The sequence below is a fragment of the Phoca vitulina genome, unplaced genomic scaffold, assembly GCF_004348235.1.
Source record: "Phoca vitulina isolate PV1807 unplaced genomic scaffold, GSC_HSeal_1.0 scaffold5, whole genome shotgun sequence".
Taxonomy (NCBI): domain Eukaryota; kingdom Metazoa; phylum Chordata; class Mammalia; order Carnivora; family Phocidae; genus Phoca; species Phoca vitulina.
The window spans coordinates 44,799,050-44,812,790 of NW_022589708.1; the positions used below are offsets into that span (position 1 = coordinate 44,799,050).

A 13,741-nucleotide genomic window follows, 5' to 3' on the forward strand; every position below is an offset into this window, starting at 1 on the left:
AATGATGGTCACCTGAACCAAGGTGATACTGGTGGGGATGTTAGCGGGAAGGAAGGGGACTTGATGTGGCTTTTTCAACTAAGGCTCCAGACAGGCCTATGAGGACAGACGCTTCCTACTCTCCTGGTACCGGGAGAAACTGAAGCTCAGAGAGTTTAAGTGCCCAGGGTCACACAGCTGATCAGTATCTGAGCTGGATTCCAATCTAGGTGAGTTAGCTTCTAGAACCCAGGCTGTTAGCCTCCTGCTGGGTAATGCAGGGCAGTATATAAGAGTCATAGGAGAGGCGTGCTTGTGGGAAAGTTAGAGAACCTTCCTGAAGCAGGCAGTGTTTGAAGGTGAGTAGGTGAACGTACAGGGTAACAGAAACAGCCAGAGCACGGGTATGGAGAAGGAAGGGACTAGGACAGCGTCTCAGTCAGAGCCCAGGCAGGAAATTGAAACATTGGTCGGTCAATTTAACAGGGGAATTGCTTACAAAAATGTTGGAGGGGAAAGGGCAAAGAGGGGATGCTGTCTGAGAGAGACCCTGTGGCGGGGCTCAGATATCTGTGGGAATTCGGCCATTTGTGGACCCCCTGTGGGAGAACCCCCTAGGGCTGGGGCTCAGACTCCGGTGGGATCTGAGAGATTAGGTTGTAATTAAACTGCTGTAATTAAATTTTGTTAACTTTCCTTTCTCCAAACATGCTTGGCTATTCCTTCGACTACCCCCCCCACCCCCATCCCCTAATTCTATATTAAAGTTTTGTTAATGTAATAGAACTAGCTGAGTTGGTCCAAAAACTGCCTTTGTGGGCTTTACGTGGGCCAATAAGCCCCTTAAAGAGCCCTGAAGGAAATGGTTGAGAATAACCCTGTTGCTTTCGTGCCTTCTGGGGCGTCTGGTATCCTGTGCGGATTCAGCTGTTGTTTTCCTGGTTGAGTTGATTATTCATAGCGTGTTTTAGTACTTTTTGTGTTTGTGACTGTTCCATTAGAGGAGTAGAAAAGCCCTTGGCCTTAACACGGCCTGGCGCCCACCTGCTGAGGCCCCTCTCTTCTGACTTTGGCGTGTTGGCTGTAGCACAGGTTCCCTGGTCCTTGGGCGCCCTAGACCTCCTTTCCAGAGGCTGTTTTTCCTCTGAGCTTCTTTCCTCGTCCATACAGCTTCCCCGTTAGTCCGCTTTCAGCCCTGCTCCAACGCCACTCTCAGGCAGGCCTCTGCCGGCCCCAGCTCCCCACGTTGAAAACTGCAAGCTGCAGACGCTCCGCCTGGCCTCCTAGCCTCCCCTCCCCTCGCCGCTCCTGTTCATTTCAGCAGAACAAGCTTCACCTTCCAACATCCTCTGTAACTTCTTTAAGGTGTTTACCGTCACTTCCCCAAGAGAAGGAAAGTTCCTTTAGGACAGTTCCTTTAGGAAGGAAAGTTCCTTGTTTTATTTACCAGTATACTCCTTGTCAAGAATCTAGTAATGTTTAATAAACATTTGCTGCTTGCCGGCCTTCCAATTCTGTTACGCTGTCAGAAGAGGAAATTTTCTGTTACAAGTTTTACCCGAATCATGGCTGAAGATTAATTTGACTTTTGTCTTCGATCATGGCTATAATGTTTGCATGTTAATAGCATGTATTTAAGCAGATGTAATTAGCAAGGAGAGCTTGCTTTGCCTTCTGGTCACCATTGAACACCTCTGATGTGTGCTGGTTTCACGGTCTCTTATTGTGGTTATTGTCTTGCTGCTCTTTTGGCTTTAAGCTCCTAAGGGCAGGGACCGAGTCCTCTTCGTTTTTGATGTACTGTCTGGCCCATGTTGGCAGCCTGATTGTGCAGTAGCAAGATTAAGAGATTAGGTTTTTGCTTAAAATCCTAAGTCCTATTTTATTTTGATACCATGTCCTCCTTTGCATGAAAAAGTTATCAGGTGAGTGGTATTTACTTTAACATTCTCAACATAGCATGAGATCGTTTACATTTACAATAAAGAAAAATGATAGATTTCTTTTATCTCTGCCATTAATAAGTGTCATAAAATAGAAAAATAAAGCTAAGTCAATATGTTATTGCCACAGAAATTGAATTTGTGTCAAAAGGATTTGTGCTTGTGATGTAGTGATTTGTATATTTTTCTTGGAATTAAGTCTAGCAGGTGACAACATCAATAATTCACAAAACCAAGGAGCTTTTTGAAATTGGTTAATTTATATATGAATTACAAAACCAGTGAATAATGTGCTTCACGTATTCTGACATTTGAAAATATGCATTAAAAAACCCTAGCCTATTAAAGTCTGTGTTTACGATATTAGATTTTTTAGATTTTTTTTTAACTACATTATTTGAAAAGGAACTTATCTATATTTTTCTGCTTGGTGTGGAAAGTATTATCCATAGTAATGTAAAAAAGCTTTTCTCATTATAAAAATAAGCCTATTCTAGACAACTGGGAAAATACAGGAAAATGTGGGGGAAAAAATTGCTCCAAATCCCACAATGTGGATATGTAAAAATAAAAATGGTTCCTGTCTTTTTTTTTTTTTTGCATAAGTGTGTATTAATGGAATTGGAGTTATATCGCATATGCAATTTTAAATGCAACTTTTTTTTCATGTAACAATTGTAAGCATTTTCCTATGTCATTATAGTCCATATGGCAGGACTATAGTTATTTAATCATTCCCATATTCTGGGAAGTTTTAGGTTGATTACAACTCTAGCTATTTAAGATAAACTCTATAGTAACAAATATTTGTGTGTAAATCTCTGGTTTTATTTTCTAATTCTAGAAGTAGAATTACTAGGTTAAAGAATGTGAACATAGAATTTATTTCACCAAATCATTCTCTAAAAAGGTTCAACAAAACTTAATTTCCTTACGGTGATGTTAGAATGTAAAAAAAACAAAATCCTTCTTGAACAGATAAAGAATGATGCATGGTGCTGTGTTAGCTTCAGGAATATTCCGTCTACGTTTGTGTCATGGACAAGACCTCTGGGAGGCTGAATCACGCTCAGAAATAACCCAGTAGTTTAGATAAGCTTCAAGGTAATTCTGGAAGCCCTAGGACCATTTCCTACCGTGAATACTTTAAATACTTTTCAGCCTTCTCCAGATGACTGTAAAGGTCTTGGATTCTGGTGACCTAGAACCAAATCTACTTGTAGAGCAGTTTAGAGATTTGAATTGCCTTTCCTTGGACCCATTGCAGAGGAGTTTTTGATCTGGTAATAGAGGTGGAAAGAACTGGAACGGCTGAGGACGACATATTAAAATAGGTATTCAAACTGTTACTAGAATTAGCCATTCTGTTTTCCCTTTAATTTTACCTCACCGTTGAGGTTTACTGAAGGAAAAAAAAAAACACTGGAGTTCTATTAGAATAAAAAGACTTGTTAGGGGCCCAGCTCCTGTGATGTCATCTAGGAGAGAGGTCCAAGTAACAATTTGATAATTGGTTTTTCTAGAGAGGCGGTGGTTTTCTAGCAGTTCTGTTGCTGCCTTTTGATCCTTTTGAAAACCTTGAGTTATCTTAGAAATTAATTTTTTCACTTCTATGAATACTTGAATGATGTCTCTTCCTGAAAGCTAATATTTCTCGATGACTCTCTCCTTTCCCGAAGAAGGAATTCTAGAGAAGGGAGGTTGGATTCTGGGGTGGGTGAGAGTAGAGAAGCCTGGGGTAATGGCCAGGTGTTTATCTTTCTGAGGTAGGCAGGGTTTGGTTTTGAATAAATGAACAGATTAAAAGAAGGTGGAGAGTTTTTACTCCTTCTCACCTGTCCCTAACGTCCCTTACTTGTTTCCACCTGGGGCTAAAAATACGACCACATGAAGAGCCAGTCAACTTAAAAAGCTTTTCTTTACGTTATCAAAGAGCCAGCTCTACTCTTATCCTCGGTGCTATGAAAGCTTCAGTATTATTTTTGGACACTTCTGCGCTGTTAAATATGGAGCCCTTGAATAGTTTCACGTCTAGGTATGCTGTGTCGTTGCTTGGGAAATGAACCTTCGGCTCTGTAGGTGTGGTTAGTGTCATGATTAGTAATATTCCTTTACATTCCTGCCATCTTTACAGTTGGCATTGACATTAAAACAAATAGGTGTGTGGACCAGAAATGTTGTTAGGATAAAGTACATGTTCTTATTTGGTGGAAAGGAATCTGGAATTGGAAACCAGTCTGAGCAGTGCTTTAACATAACCTCACCCACATCTTATGATTAAAAGAAGATTGATCCGTTCTTCCTTTTGGGTGTAACTTTGTTGTCAGTCCGTTATGGGCTTTTTTGACAAGCAAATAGTGTCATGGCCCGGTTTGGTCTAATGAGCAAGCTTTGATCCTTCAGTACTAAACCTATGCTTATGAGGTGGAATTGTTGTACCTTTAGAGATAGACTAAGCATTTGAATAAATGATGCAATAATTCACCCCCCCCAGCCGAGAGTGTTGAATTCTCTTAAAACAATACTAATTGGTGTCTGTCCCAATTGTACCAGCTCAGTCTTTCTCACTTCTTTGAAAACGGCTTGTACTTCCTACCTGTACCCTTCATTTAGCTTGTTTCAGGGACACCGGTTTTCAAGTGAGCCACCTAACGAGATTCGAATGTGTGCAGGCTGAGGGGCTGTTTCACAGCTGGTGGTGGAGTGCAGAGCGGGGTTTCTCACGGGTCCTGGGCTGGTGGCCACAATGTCTTCAGGGCCCCTGGAACCTGTGGGTGCCTACGCCCCACTTGAGACCTACTGAATCAGAATCTTGAGAAGCCGAGACCTTGTCCTTTCTCTCACAGAGAAAATCTTGGTGTGTCCTAGTGCACACAAACAAGGTGAAACCAGGTGGCCGAGATGAAATTTGGGTCCTAGGTGTCTTCAGAGGCTTTAATCTTACAGGTTTTCCTCGTTAGTGGCTCCTCATAATGACCTACTTAAAGGATGTAAATTGATGAAATTGCAACAGCTAAAAATTATTTTTTAAATGTTATTTGGCTTTGACAGTGATCAGACCTGCTAGCTTGACACCTGGTGGTGACTGCCATGTAACTAATGACATGGATGGACAGATCCTTTGCTCCCTGCTGGTTCCAATGTGCTAACCAATGAAAGGAAATATAAAATTGGCTAAAAGTCTTGGGCTATAGCTTAGAATCTTTTTTTAAGTGTATGTGGACCTTCGGTTTATATGTTGCTTTGTATTATATAGTTTATTTGGTCTTGTTTATTTCCTTGTAAACTAAGTTGGTTGGGGAAGGACCTCTTGATATTTACAGCATTTCCTACAGTGCTCTGAAGCTCTAGATCTGTTTTTTTGACAGCATGTACGGTCTTCAATAAAGGTTTTGATGCCTTGCTTAAATGCGAATATAGAGACCTCTGTTCTGTATTTCTACCTTTTTATTCTTTTCTTCAAAAGAACATAGGATCCAAAAAAAAAAAAAAAACCTATGAAGGCTTTTTGTCTTTCAGTTCCGGAGTGATCCTCTTGACCATCCATCCTAGGAACTGTCATTAGCAGAAAACATTGTTCCTTATCTATATGAGGTGCTCCTTTTTAGGGAGAAAGTAGAATTAGCAAATTGAGCAACGTAGGAACACAGGAAGAAAGGTGAGTTTTTTGGCTCAGGAAAGGAGCCCTAATGTGCTTTAATACCACACCTTAACCATTTACCAATTGTTCTGTGTACAGAACTGTTTTTGAAATTACTGCCAGTTTGATTTATCCCATTGCCATAAAGTGTTCTAACACCATACAATCACAGACCAGATAATGTAACTAAAGGTCACAAAATCACATTTAGGTATGAATGTTTTCGTAGGTCTAGAACTGTATGCTTTCCATTTCTGTGCATGTGGAGATACAAATATAATCCTAAAAGTTTCTATTAGGTTATTTTTGAAGTGGTCCTATCTGCTTCCATTGAACGTTTCCATTTCCTTCTTGGTGTCGGTCTCAGCAAATGCTACTCATGAGCTGGATTGATGGGTGCAGTTCCTATTTCCCCCAAGCAGAAGCCAGAGTAAAGAGCATTGCTCGTAGCTATAAAACGAACAACTACATTTTTTAAGTGTCTTGGCTAACCAGACATATAAACAGTACCTCGAGTAGCAGTATAAAGGCAGTAACTTTTTATAACAAAGTTCTTTTCTTTTTCTAATTAAGGATGTCACCCTTGTAGTTTTATATTTACTACAAGAAGGCTGAAACCCCGCAGAATTATCTCCGGGTTTTATGTCCATCATTTCCTCTCCCCCTACCCCTTTGACTTTTCAGAAGTCTGTGATCTAAATGTTGATGTAATGTCCACTTCACAGAAAACTTGAATATTAGCTTGCAAACATCCTACAGAAGGGTACCACTTGATAAAACTGTACATTTAAAAAATAGTGTATTTTTTCTTTGGGTCATGTTTGAAGTAGATGGATTGGACATTTCAGTTTTTAGGGGCAATTATTCATGCTTTGACCTACTTAAATTTTTAAATGCTGACAGGTCTTTAGTAGTCTCAGATTGCATGCGTGTAAACAAATAGCTATGTAATTTTTTTTTTTTTGAAAGCTAAATCTTGAAGTGAAACTTATTCTGGCTTCACTTTTGATATAGGAACCAAAATTTTTAGATTCGTTTTCCAGCTGTTTGCTCTGTTGGTCACTACCTGCGGTCCTGTCATGGGTCCTTGAATTTGCCATCATTTCCTGCCCTACTGGCTTCTCTGGATCGTGGTGTGGGTAGTGGGGAGAATTGATAGGCGAGTGCTTTCCAGAGAAGGAATAGGAACTGGCTTCTTACTTTTCTCTGACTGTTAAACTTCCTTCACTTGGATCCTTTTGAGTTTTCTTACCCCTGTATTATAATTCTGTCATAATTCGTCACATATTCTTTTTTTTTGTAGAAGATTGTAATATAGCTAAGAACTGGGCATATGCATGTGCCTACATAGTTTTTAAAAAAAAAAACAACGAAAGCATTGAACAAATGGAGTCCTTTTATAAAAGCTAGATTTTTTTTTTTTTTTAAGATTTTATTTGAAAGAGAATGAGAGCGAGAGCACAAGCACAGGAGCAGGGGAGAAGCCGACTCCCTGCTGAGCCGGGAGCCCAACGCCGGGCTCGATCCCAGGACCCCGGGATCATGACCCCAACTGAAGGCAGACACTTAACCGACTGAGCCACCCAGGCGCCACTAAAGCTAGATTCTCAGTGAGCTGGTTTAAGGATCCAAAGAATTTATGACCAAAAACAACAAAAAACAACAAAAAGAAACTTACATGTCTTGTTTCTACATACGGGTGACTGTTACATTCTGAGTTATGAGTCCAACTCTAACTTGAAAGGGCTGTGCAGCTTTAGGCATTCAAAGTTATAAAAAAAAAAATAGTTTCTGGCTATTTACATCTTCTGTATTTTGCATGCTGTAACTTCCACCCCCCCCCCCCCGCCTTTTCCTGTCTGGTACTGTATTTTCTGTACCTTTTATGCAGTCTTTAAATCATGAATCTTGCTTGGGCTCTGCTCTGGTTTCTTTTAAAATTGTTTTTCCATTCTCTCGACATTGCTTTTATGGCATTTTCCTCAGGCAACTCAAACTGGTATTTGGGGCTATTTAATTGAAGAAGGTGTTTTCTTTTTACCGTGGCGTACTTTTCTAAATGGGATTCCAGCCGGATCCTTTGTCTTTGGCCTTACTTTTCAAGATCAGGCCACCTAGAATGCCCTTGTGTTGGTAGTTGGCTCTATTCCTAGTCTTGTGAGAGGAATGCGGAACGACCCCTTTCAGGTGTGATGCCTGTTGTGATTGGGGCGGTATCTCTGGCTGTAGAGATGAGTTCACCATGTGCAATGGGCTGGAGATCTCTGTTGGCAGGAAATTGGTACATAACAGAGGGCAGTTAGGAGGGGTCTTTCTACTGCTTTCTACCCACACAGTCTTTCTACTCCTTTTTCTGTGAACTTGCGAGCCCTTTGCTGGCATTTAATTCTAGTAATGGCCTCTGGGAGGTGACTGTGGCCCTAAGTATTCAGAAATCTTAACCGTTCTGCCCAGGAGTTTACCCACCTGTAAGGACTTCTGTGCTTGTTCTTTTCAAGGGCTGAAGGTAATATTGAAGACCACTTCTAGCCCAGAATTAAATACTAGTTCTGTTAGTTCAGTACTGTCCCTTCTTTGTTCCCAATTTAACAGTGTTTAGGCTAGAACCTAGTGGTGTGGCTTAAGTGTGGTCAGTTATTCAGCTTTGGTTATACACAAAGCTCATTCTGGGCCCCTCTAGTTACTGTATTCCTTGCCTTAGAGGAAGGAATGTCTTGGTCAAAGAACAAGAGAATCTGGGATAGTGATTTGCTTTGTACAATTTTTTAATCTGGATCATCACTGAGATAGATTGATGAGCATTAATAAAGGTGTATTCCAGTATACAAACATGAAAAATTTCATTCCGTCCATGTTGAAGTTAGTGCCACTCAGGCTGTTATATGATGAATGCTGACACATGTTCTTTTATACTTCTAAAATCAGGTCTATTTAGGAATGCACTTGACCCTTTTTCTGCCCTTTTAAACGGTCTAATGCTACTGAATAAGACAAGGGAGCATTGGAAATTGATTCCAGCTCCTTGAATACAAACTCTTGCCTGACTCCAGGATTTATAAAACTTAGATTTCTGGCCTTCTTTTTCCCCCTAAATGCTTTTTCTTTTGAACACCACTTTGTAAGAAACTAATTTATTCACTTTTTAAAGTGGCCTTATGTTTGTCTAGCAGGGAAATCAAAAGGGTTCTCAAAGAAGCTAGCAATGAAATTGAAAAGTGTCTACTGTCACCACTGGTGATAAATCAGACTGATGTTAAAGATGCAAATAGTCATTCCAGTACTCTCTTCGTTACTAGAATTGTTTAAGTTAATTAAGCCAGCAAAGTACTTCATTATCTACTATGCTGCATGCTAATGGTAGATTTAAAGTTTCACTGTCCTATGGTTCAGATTTTTTTTCACATTTTAAATCTCCATATCCATTGTGTCCTAAGTCCATATACTTAATGGTAACTAATATTGTTAATCGGGAACATATTTATTGTAGCACAGGTTTCTAGTTTGTCAGGTTTGCAAGTCCAAGAAATCTTGGGAAATGTTTGAAACTACACATTCAGAGTACCTTTTGTCCATCTTCTTGAGAAGGTGATTAAAACAATGTATAATTCATTTTTATTAGACTGTCAGGAACTTAATTACGTTCAACTTAGCACTGTAGAATTTTTAAATGTATTCTATTAACTAAAAAAAAGCTGTTATAAAGTACTGATGTGATTGGTTTCTTTCATTTGCAGCATTTAAATATTAGGACCCTGACGGATGATATGGTAAGGTTATGCTCAACATTTCTTTTGTTGTGAATCTTAACTAACCATGTAATGTGGATGGCGTGCTATGCTAACACCTTTGAAACTGCTTAAAAACCTGCATGGTTTGGAAATGTGCTTTTTTTTTTTTATAGTGCTAAAATAGAGGCAGAACTGGTAAAAAAAAAAAAAAAAAAAAAAAAAAAACGTGACATTTTTTGCTTTTAAATAGTAAAAGGAACTAGTTGATATCTTAATTAAAAAAATTTAATTACAAATTGTTAGTCAACTTTGAATCATTCAAATCAGCTCTCATTCTTTGGGGGATGAATTGCACACTTCAGAAGGAGGTAAAAAAAAAAAATAGCTAAAGACATTCAGCTTTTTTGAAATATGTAGTTGCTAATTAAAGTAAACCAGACTAAAATCTCATGCATGTATTTTTAAAAAAAAAATACTGCTCAAAAACACAACCAAGCATTCCTTCCTATTTTGTCTGTTGATAATAGGCTTGCTTATAAGTAACACTTTATATCACCATTACAGATTCTTGTATATTCAAGTACATGTTTTTGAAAAATAGATTTTTGAGTGTAACTTTTGGCTAATGATAAAGGATAATAACAGCAAGGCCCAAATTAACAATAATAATAAAAACATGATAGGACCAAGCACAGTGCCCTGTTGACCTGGTTTTGAATTAGAATTTACCTTTAATATGAAACAGAGTGCCTAGAACATAGTAAGCACTCAAAAAAATGTTTAGCACCCCTGTTATCCAAAGTACCATCTTGGGTACTTGGATAAGGTGGACATGTGAAGCTGAATGAGATGTAGATCTTGACATGCAGGACTGAAGAAATTCAATTAGAATGTTCAGTTTTGTTCCTCTGGATAATATCTAAGAAGATTGATGTAAGCTTTTCTGGATAACGTTTTTCATGTAATAGTATTTAGGAAGCTGTAGCGATATGGAGTGCTTACATAGGACATGTCATTTCTTACCCTGCAAGGCAGATGTTGTCCTCGTCTTAGCACTCAGTTGCTCCGAGGGTCAGCTAGGTTCAGTAAGCCGTTTGCCCAGCTATGTGCAGCTGGCCAGTGGTGCAGCCGTGGCTTCACTCTTGTTCCACAAAGTTCCGAGCCCATATGCTTACTGTGCTGACTTAGCCTTCAAATGGCTGCTTATGACTGCAATAAAACGATCTGCAATTTTTTTTGTTTGAACATCCATGAGAATATACAATGGTAGATCTGTAATAGTGTTATTAAAATACAGTTCATATAGCCTATAGTTCATCCATGTATAGTGTACATTTGAATGGTTTTATTCAGAGCTATACAGCCATCACCACAACCTGTTTTAGAACATTTCCATCACCCAAAGAGAAACCTCCTACTTAAAAGCAGTCACTCCCCACTCACGCCCAACTCTGGCAGCGCTCAGCAATGGCCAGGCTACTTGGTCTGCAGATTGCCACTCTTGGACATTTCCTATGAATGGAGTCATGATAAATGAAAGAATTCAGTCACAAAAGACCACTTTGCATAATGTTTTCAAGGTTTATCCGTGTTGTAGCTTGATCACTACTTTGTTCCTTTCTATTGCTGAATACTATTCTAGGACATGTGAGGTTTGTTCATATTTTATGGGCACCATACATTTTTTCCTTTTTTCATTGAGCTGCTGCTCTTACCCTCGGTATGACTGGCCTTGCACATTGCCAACCCATAGCCTCTACCCTAAGTTCTAGAAATAGGCCTGTTTCTTTTCTAGAGTAGCTTTTGCAGATCATTCTGGAAGCCATCTTGCTCTGATCTTACATTAATAAATAGGCTCCTCCTCAGTGAAGACTATAGTCTTCTCTCTCCTTTCTGCCTCCATTCCTGCTCTCCCCTCATACTTGTAATCGGGCTTGGGAAGGTCAGAACTTTTGGGAAGTTACCAGAGTGCCTTGTGTGGTATTTTTATTAAAGCAGTATATCACTCTGTGAACTTCTCACCAGTTTAAACATCAAGGAAGAGACAATGTGTTAATTACTTCCAGGTATATTGTCTGGTACATGGTAAGCATTTTCACTAGTTTCTCATTGAGGGAATAAAAGAATGAATCCCTGTTTTTGATTACTTGCCTAGTACTGTGGTTTCCTTGGACCTGGGGATGGCTTGGTCCTGGTTAGGCTTTCCAGAGATGGACCCTTGCCTTTGCATAGGGTAAAGAAACTTTAACAACAAAACAAAAAACAAAAAACCTTTGACAAGAGCTTGCTGTCAGACTTTCTGACCACCTGCCTGGATCACTGATGGTTGCCTTGCCCCTGCCTTTATCTTCGATGTACACATGACTCTTTCTTCTAGATTCCTTCTTGGCCTTTTTCCCCTTGACCAGCTGACTGAACTACTGTCTCCCCAGCTCTTGATGTTCGCTTCTGCTCTTGTGCTTTAGCCTGGCTCTTGAGTAGGCCAGCGCTTAAGTCCAGGGAAGGATCAAGCAGGCATCTAGTTCAGGCGGCTGGATACATTGTTGTGGAGCTTAGAGAAGAAGCCTGACTATCTTGAAGACACGCTGAAAAGCAAATCTTACTCATTGATGCAGTGTGGAAAGAGCATTAGATTAGGAATCAGAAAACTCTTGTTGAAAGACAGAACTTCACCTCTTAGCTCTTTGACCTTGGCAAATCAATCAATTTGATCACTTGTAGAGCCGGACTAATTATACCGTCTCTACTTTCGTCATAAAGTTTTGAGTTTCACGTAGGCTGAAGTGTGTTGAACTGCTGCATTCATTTCTGTCCCTTTTTAACCCCTTTTAAAAATATTTCCCAACGTATAGACAGTAGGGTGATGTGATGCATTTGTAGTTGAGCCTTATTATGCTCACAGACCAGTGCAGAACATGGAGGGAGGGAGGAAAGGGTAGCTGGTTATCTTGGGGCCTCTGTTTAACTGTTTCTGGTGAGTTAGAGCTCAGGGGAGCATTTGCCATGGATGCTTTGATGTGTGCTGGCAATGTGTTTTCTAATTAAAGGTGGCCACCCCACAACATATATGTTGCATGTGTACTTTTGATTTAGAACTTTTTTTTAAGATTTTATTTGACCGAGACGGGGAGAGCACAAGCAGGGGGAGCGGCAAGCAGAGGTGGGATCATGACTTGAGACGAAGGCAGATGCTTAACCGACTGAACCACCCAGGCACTCCAATTTAGAACTTTTTAATGTGAGAATAGCATGTTTTGGGTAGAACTTGAGAGAAGGTGCATAAGATGGTGTCAGCTGTAGTCACATCTTTGAATAAGAGTATTTTAGAAACATTAAGTTGAAACATTCTGGGAAGCATTAATGTTAAAAACCCCATTTAAGTTGCTTTGTTGAAGGCCTACAAAAATACTTCACATTTCAAGGTTATTTCTTGAGTTAGTCAGGATTTCACCGACACTGTCCAGTTGCAGGAAGGAAGTATTGCTGTAGTGTTCAGATCCCTGGTCAGAGTTCATATACTTGAAACCGTGTTTGTTCTACAAATATCTGAGCATTCATGATGTATAAAGTGCAATCCAAGGTGAAAAAGTCATTTAGTTTACAACCATCCATTGCCTATGCCTGGGTTAAAAAGAGCGCTTTCCTTGTAGAGACAAAAAGATTGAGACGGGGCAGTGAAGGGAGCTGGGATTGGAAAGGTAAACAGCAAGAAATTGAATGTGGACGACACAATGCTGAATCCTCCATCAGTGTGTCCACAGTGTTTTTGCGTTTTGACTAGAAGTCGTTTTGACTTGCTTACCGTCCCTCCCAACCATTTGTCTCAAGTGTTGGGCTTGTACTGATTGTCTCTTTTATCCCTCCTGCAGCCAGTATTACTGTCGTAATCTCTGGTGTGACCAGCAATGATTTTCAAATTTTCTTGGCTGGAACCTACAATAAGAAGTACCCTTTTGTAGCCCAGCACATGTACACATATAAATTCCCCTGCAGTTGAAACAGTTTTATGTATGACACTTTCATGTTTCTGAGCCTAGTGAACTCTGATCTTTTCTTTTCCACTCTTTTTCCTTCCATTAAAAAAAAGTTGTGGGTGTGGATCGAATCCACTACATTGATTTCTTGTCCCACACGTGGCTCACAAGTAGAACTTGAAAACAGACAGCAACCAGAGGACGTCCTCCGGTCTCTCCGAGTGTCTGCTCTTCACTTTATGACATGTAGCTGAAAGGGGAAATCTGGGTTCAGGTGCTGGCTCTGCCGCTTACTAGCAGTGTGACTGCGCAGGACTCCTCTCTCTCTGGAGACTTGGTATCCCTGGTGATGGAGGTTTTTAAGGGAGAACTACTGCCGAAATGCTTGGAGAACTATGCATTTACCATACTCGTGGTATAGGTAGGAACATGCGTTTTTTTTTTTTTTTTTTTTTTTTTTTTTTTTTTTTTTTTTTT

The 13,741-nt window shown here is 39.9% G+C and overlaps 1 protein-coding gene across 1 annotated transcript in view; it reads left to right on the forward strand.

Annotated features, from left to right (window-relative positions):
- DIAPH3 (diaphanous related formin 3) overlaps positions 1-13,741 on the forward strand; it is a 484,064-nt gene that overhangs the window by 16,976 nt on the left and 453,347 nt on the right. Inside the window, exon 2 of the mRNA XM_032402899.1 lies at positions 9,297-9,329. Coding sequence (XP_032258790.1) covers positions 9,297-9,329 — 33 coding nt within the window. The remainder of the gene's footprint in view (positions 1-9,296; positions 9,330-13,741) is intronic.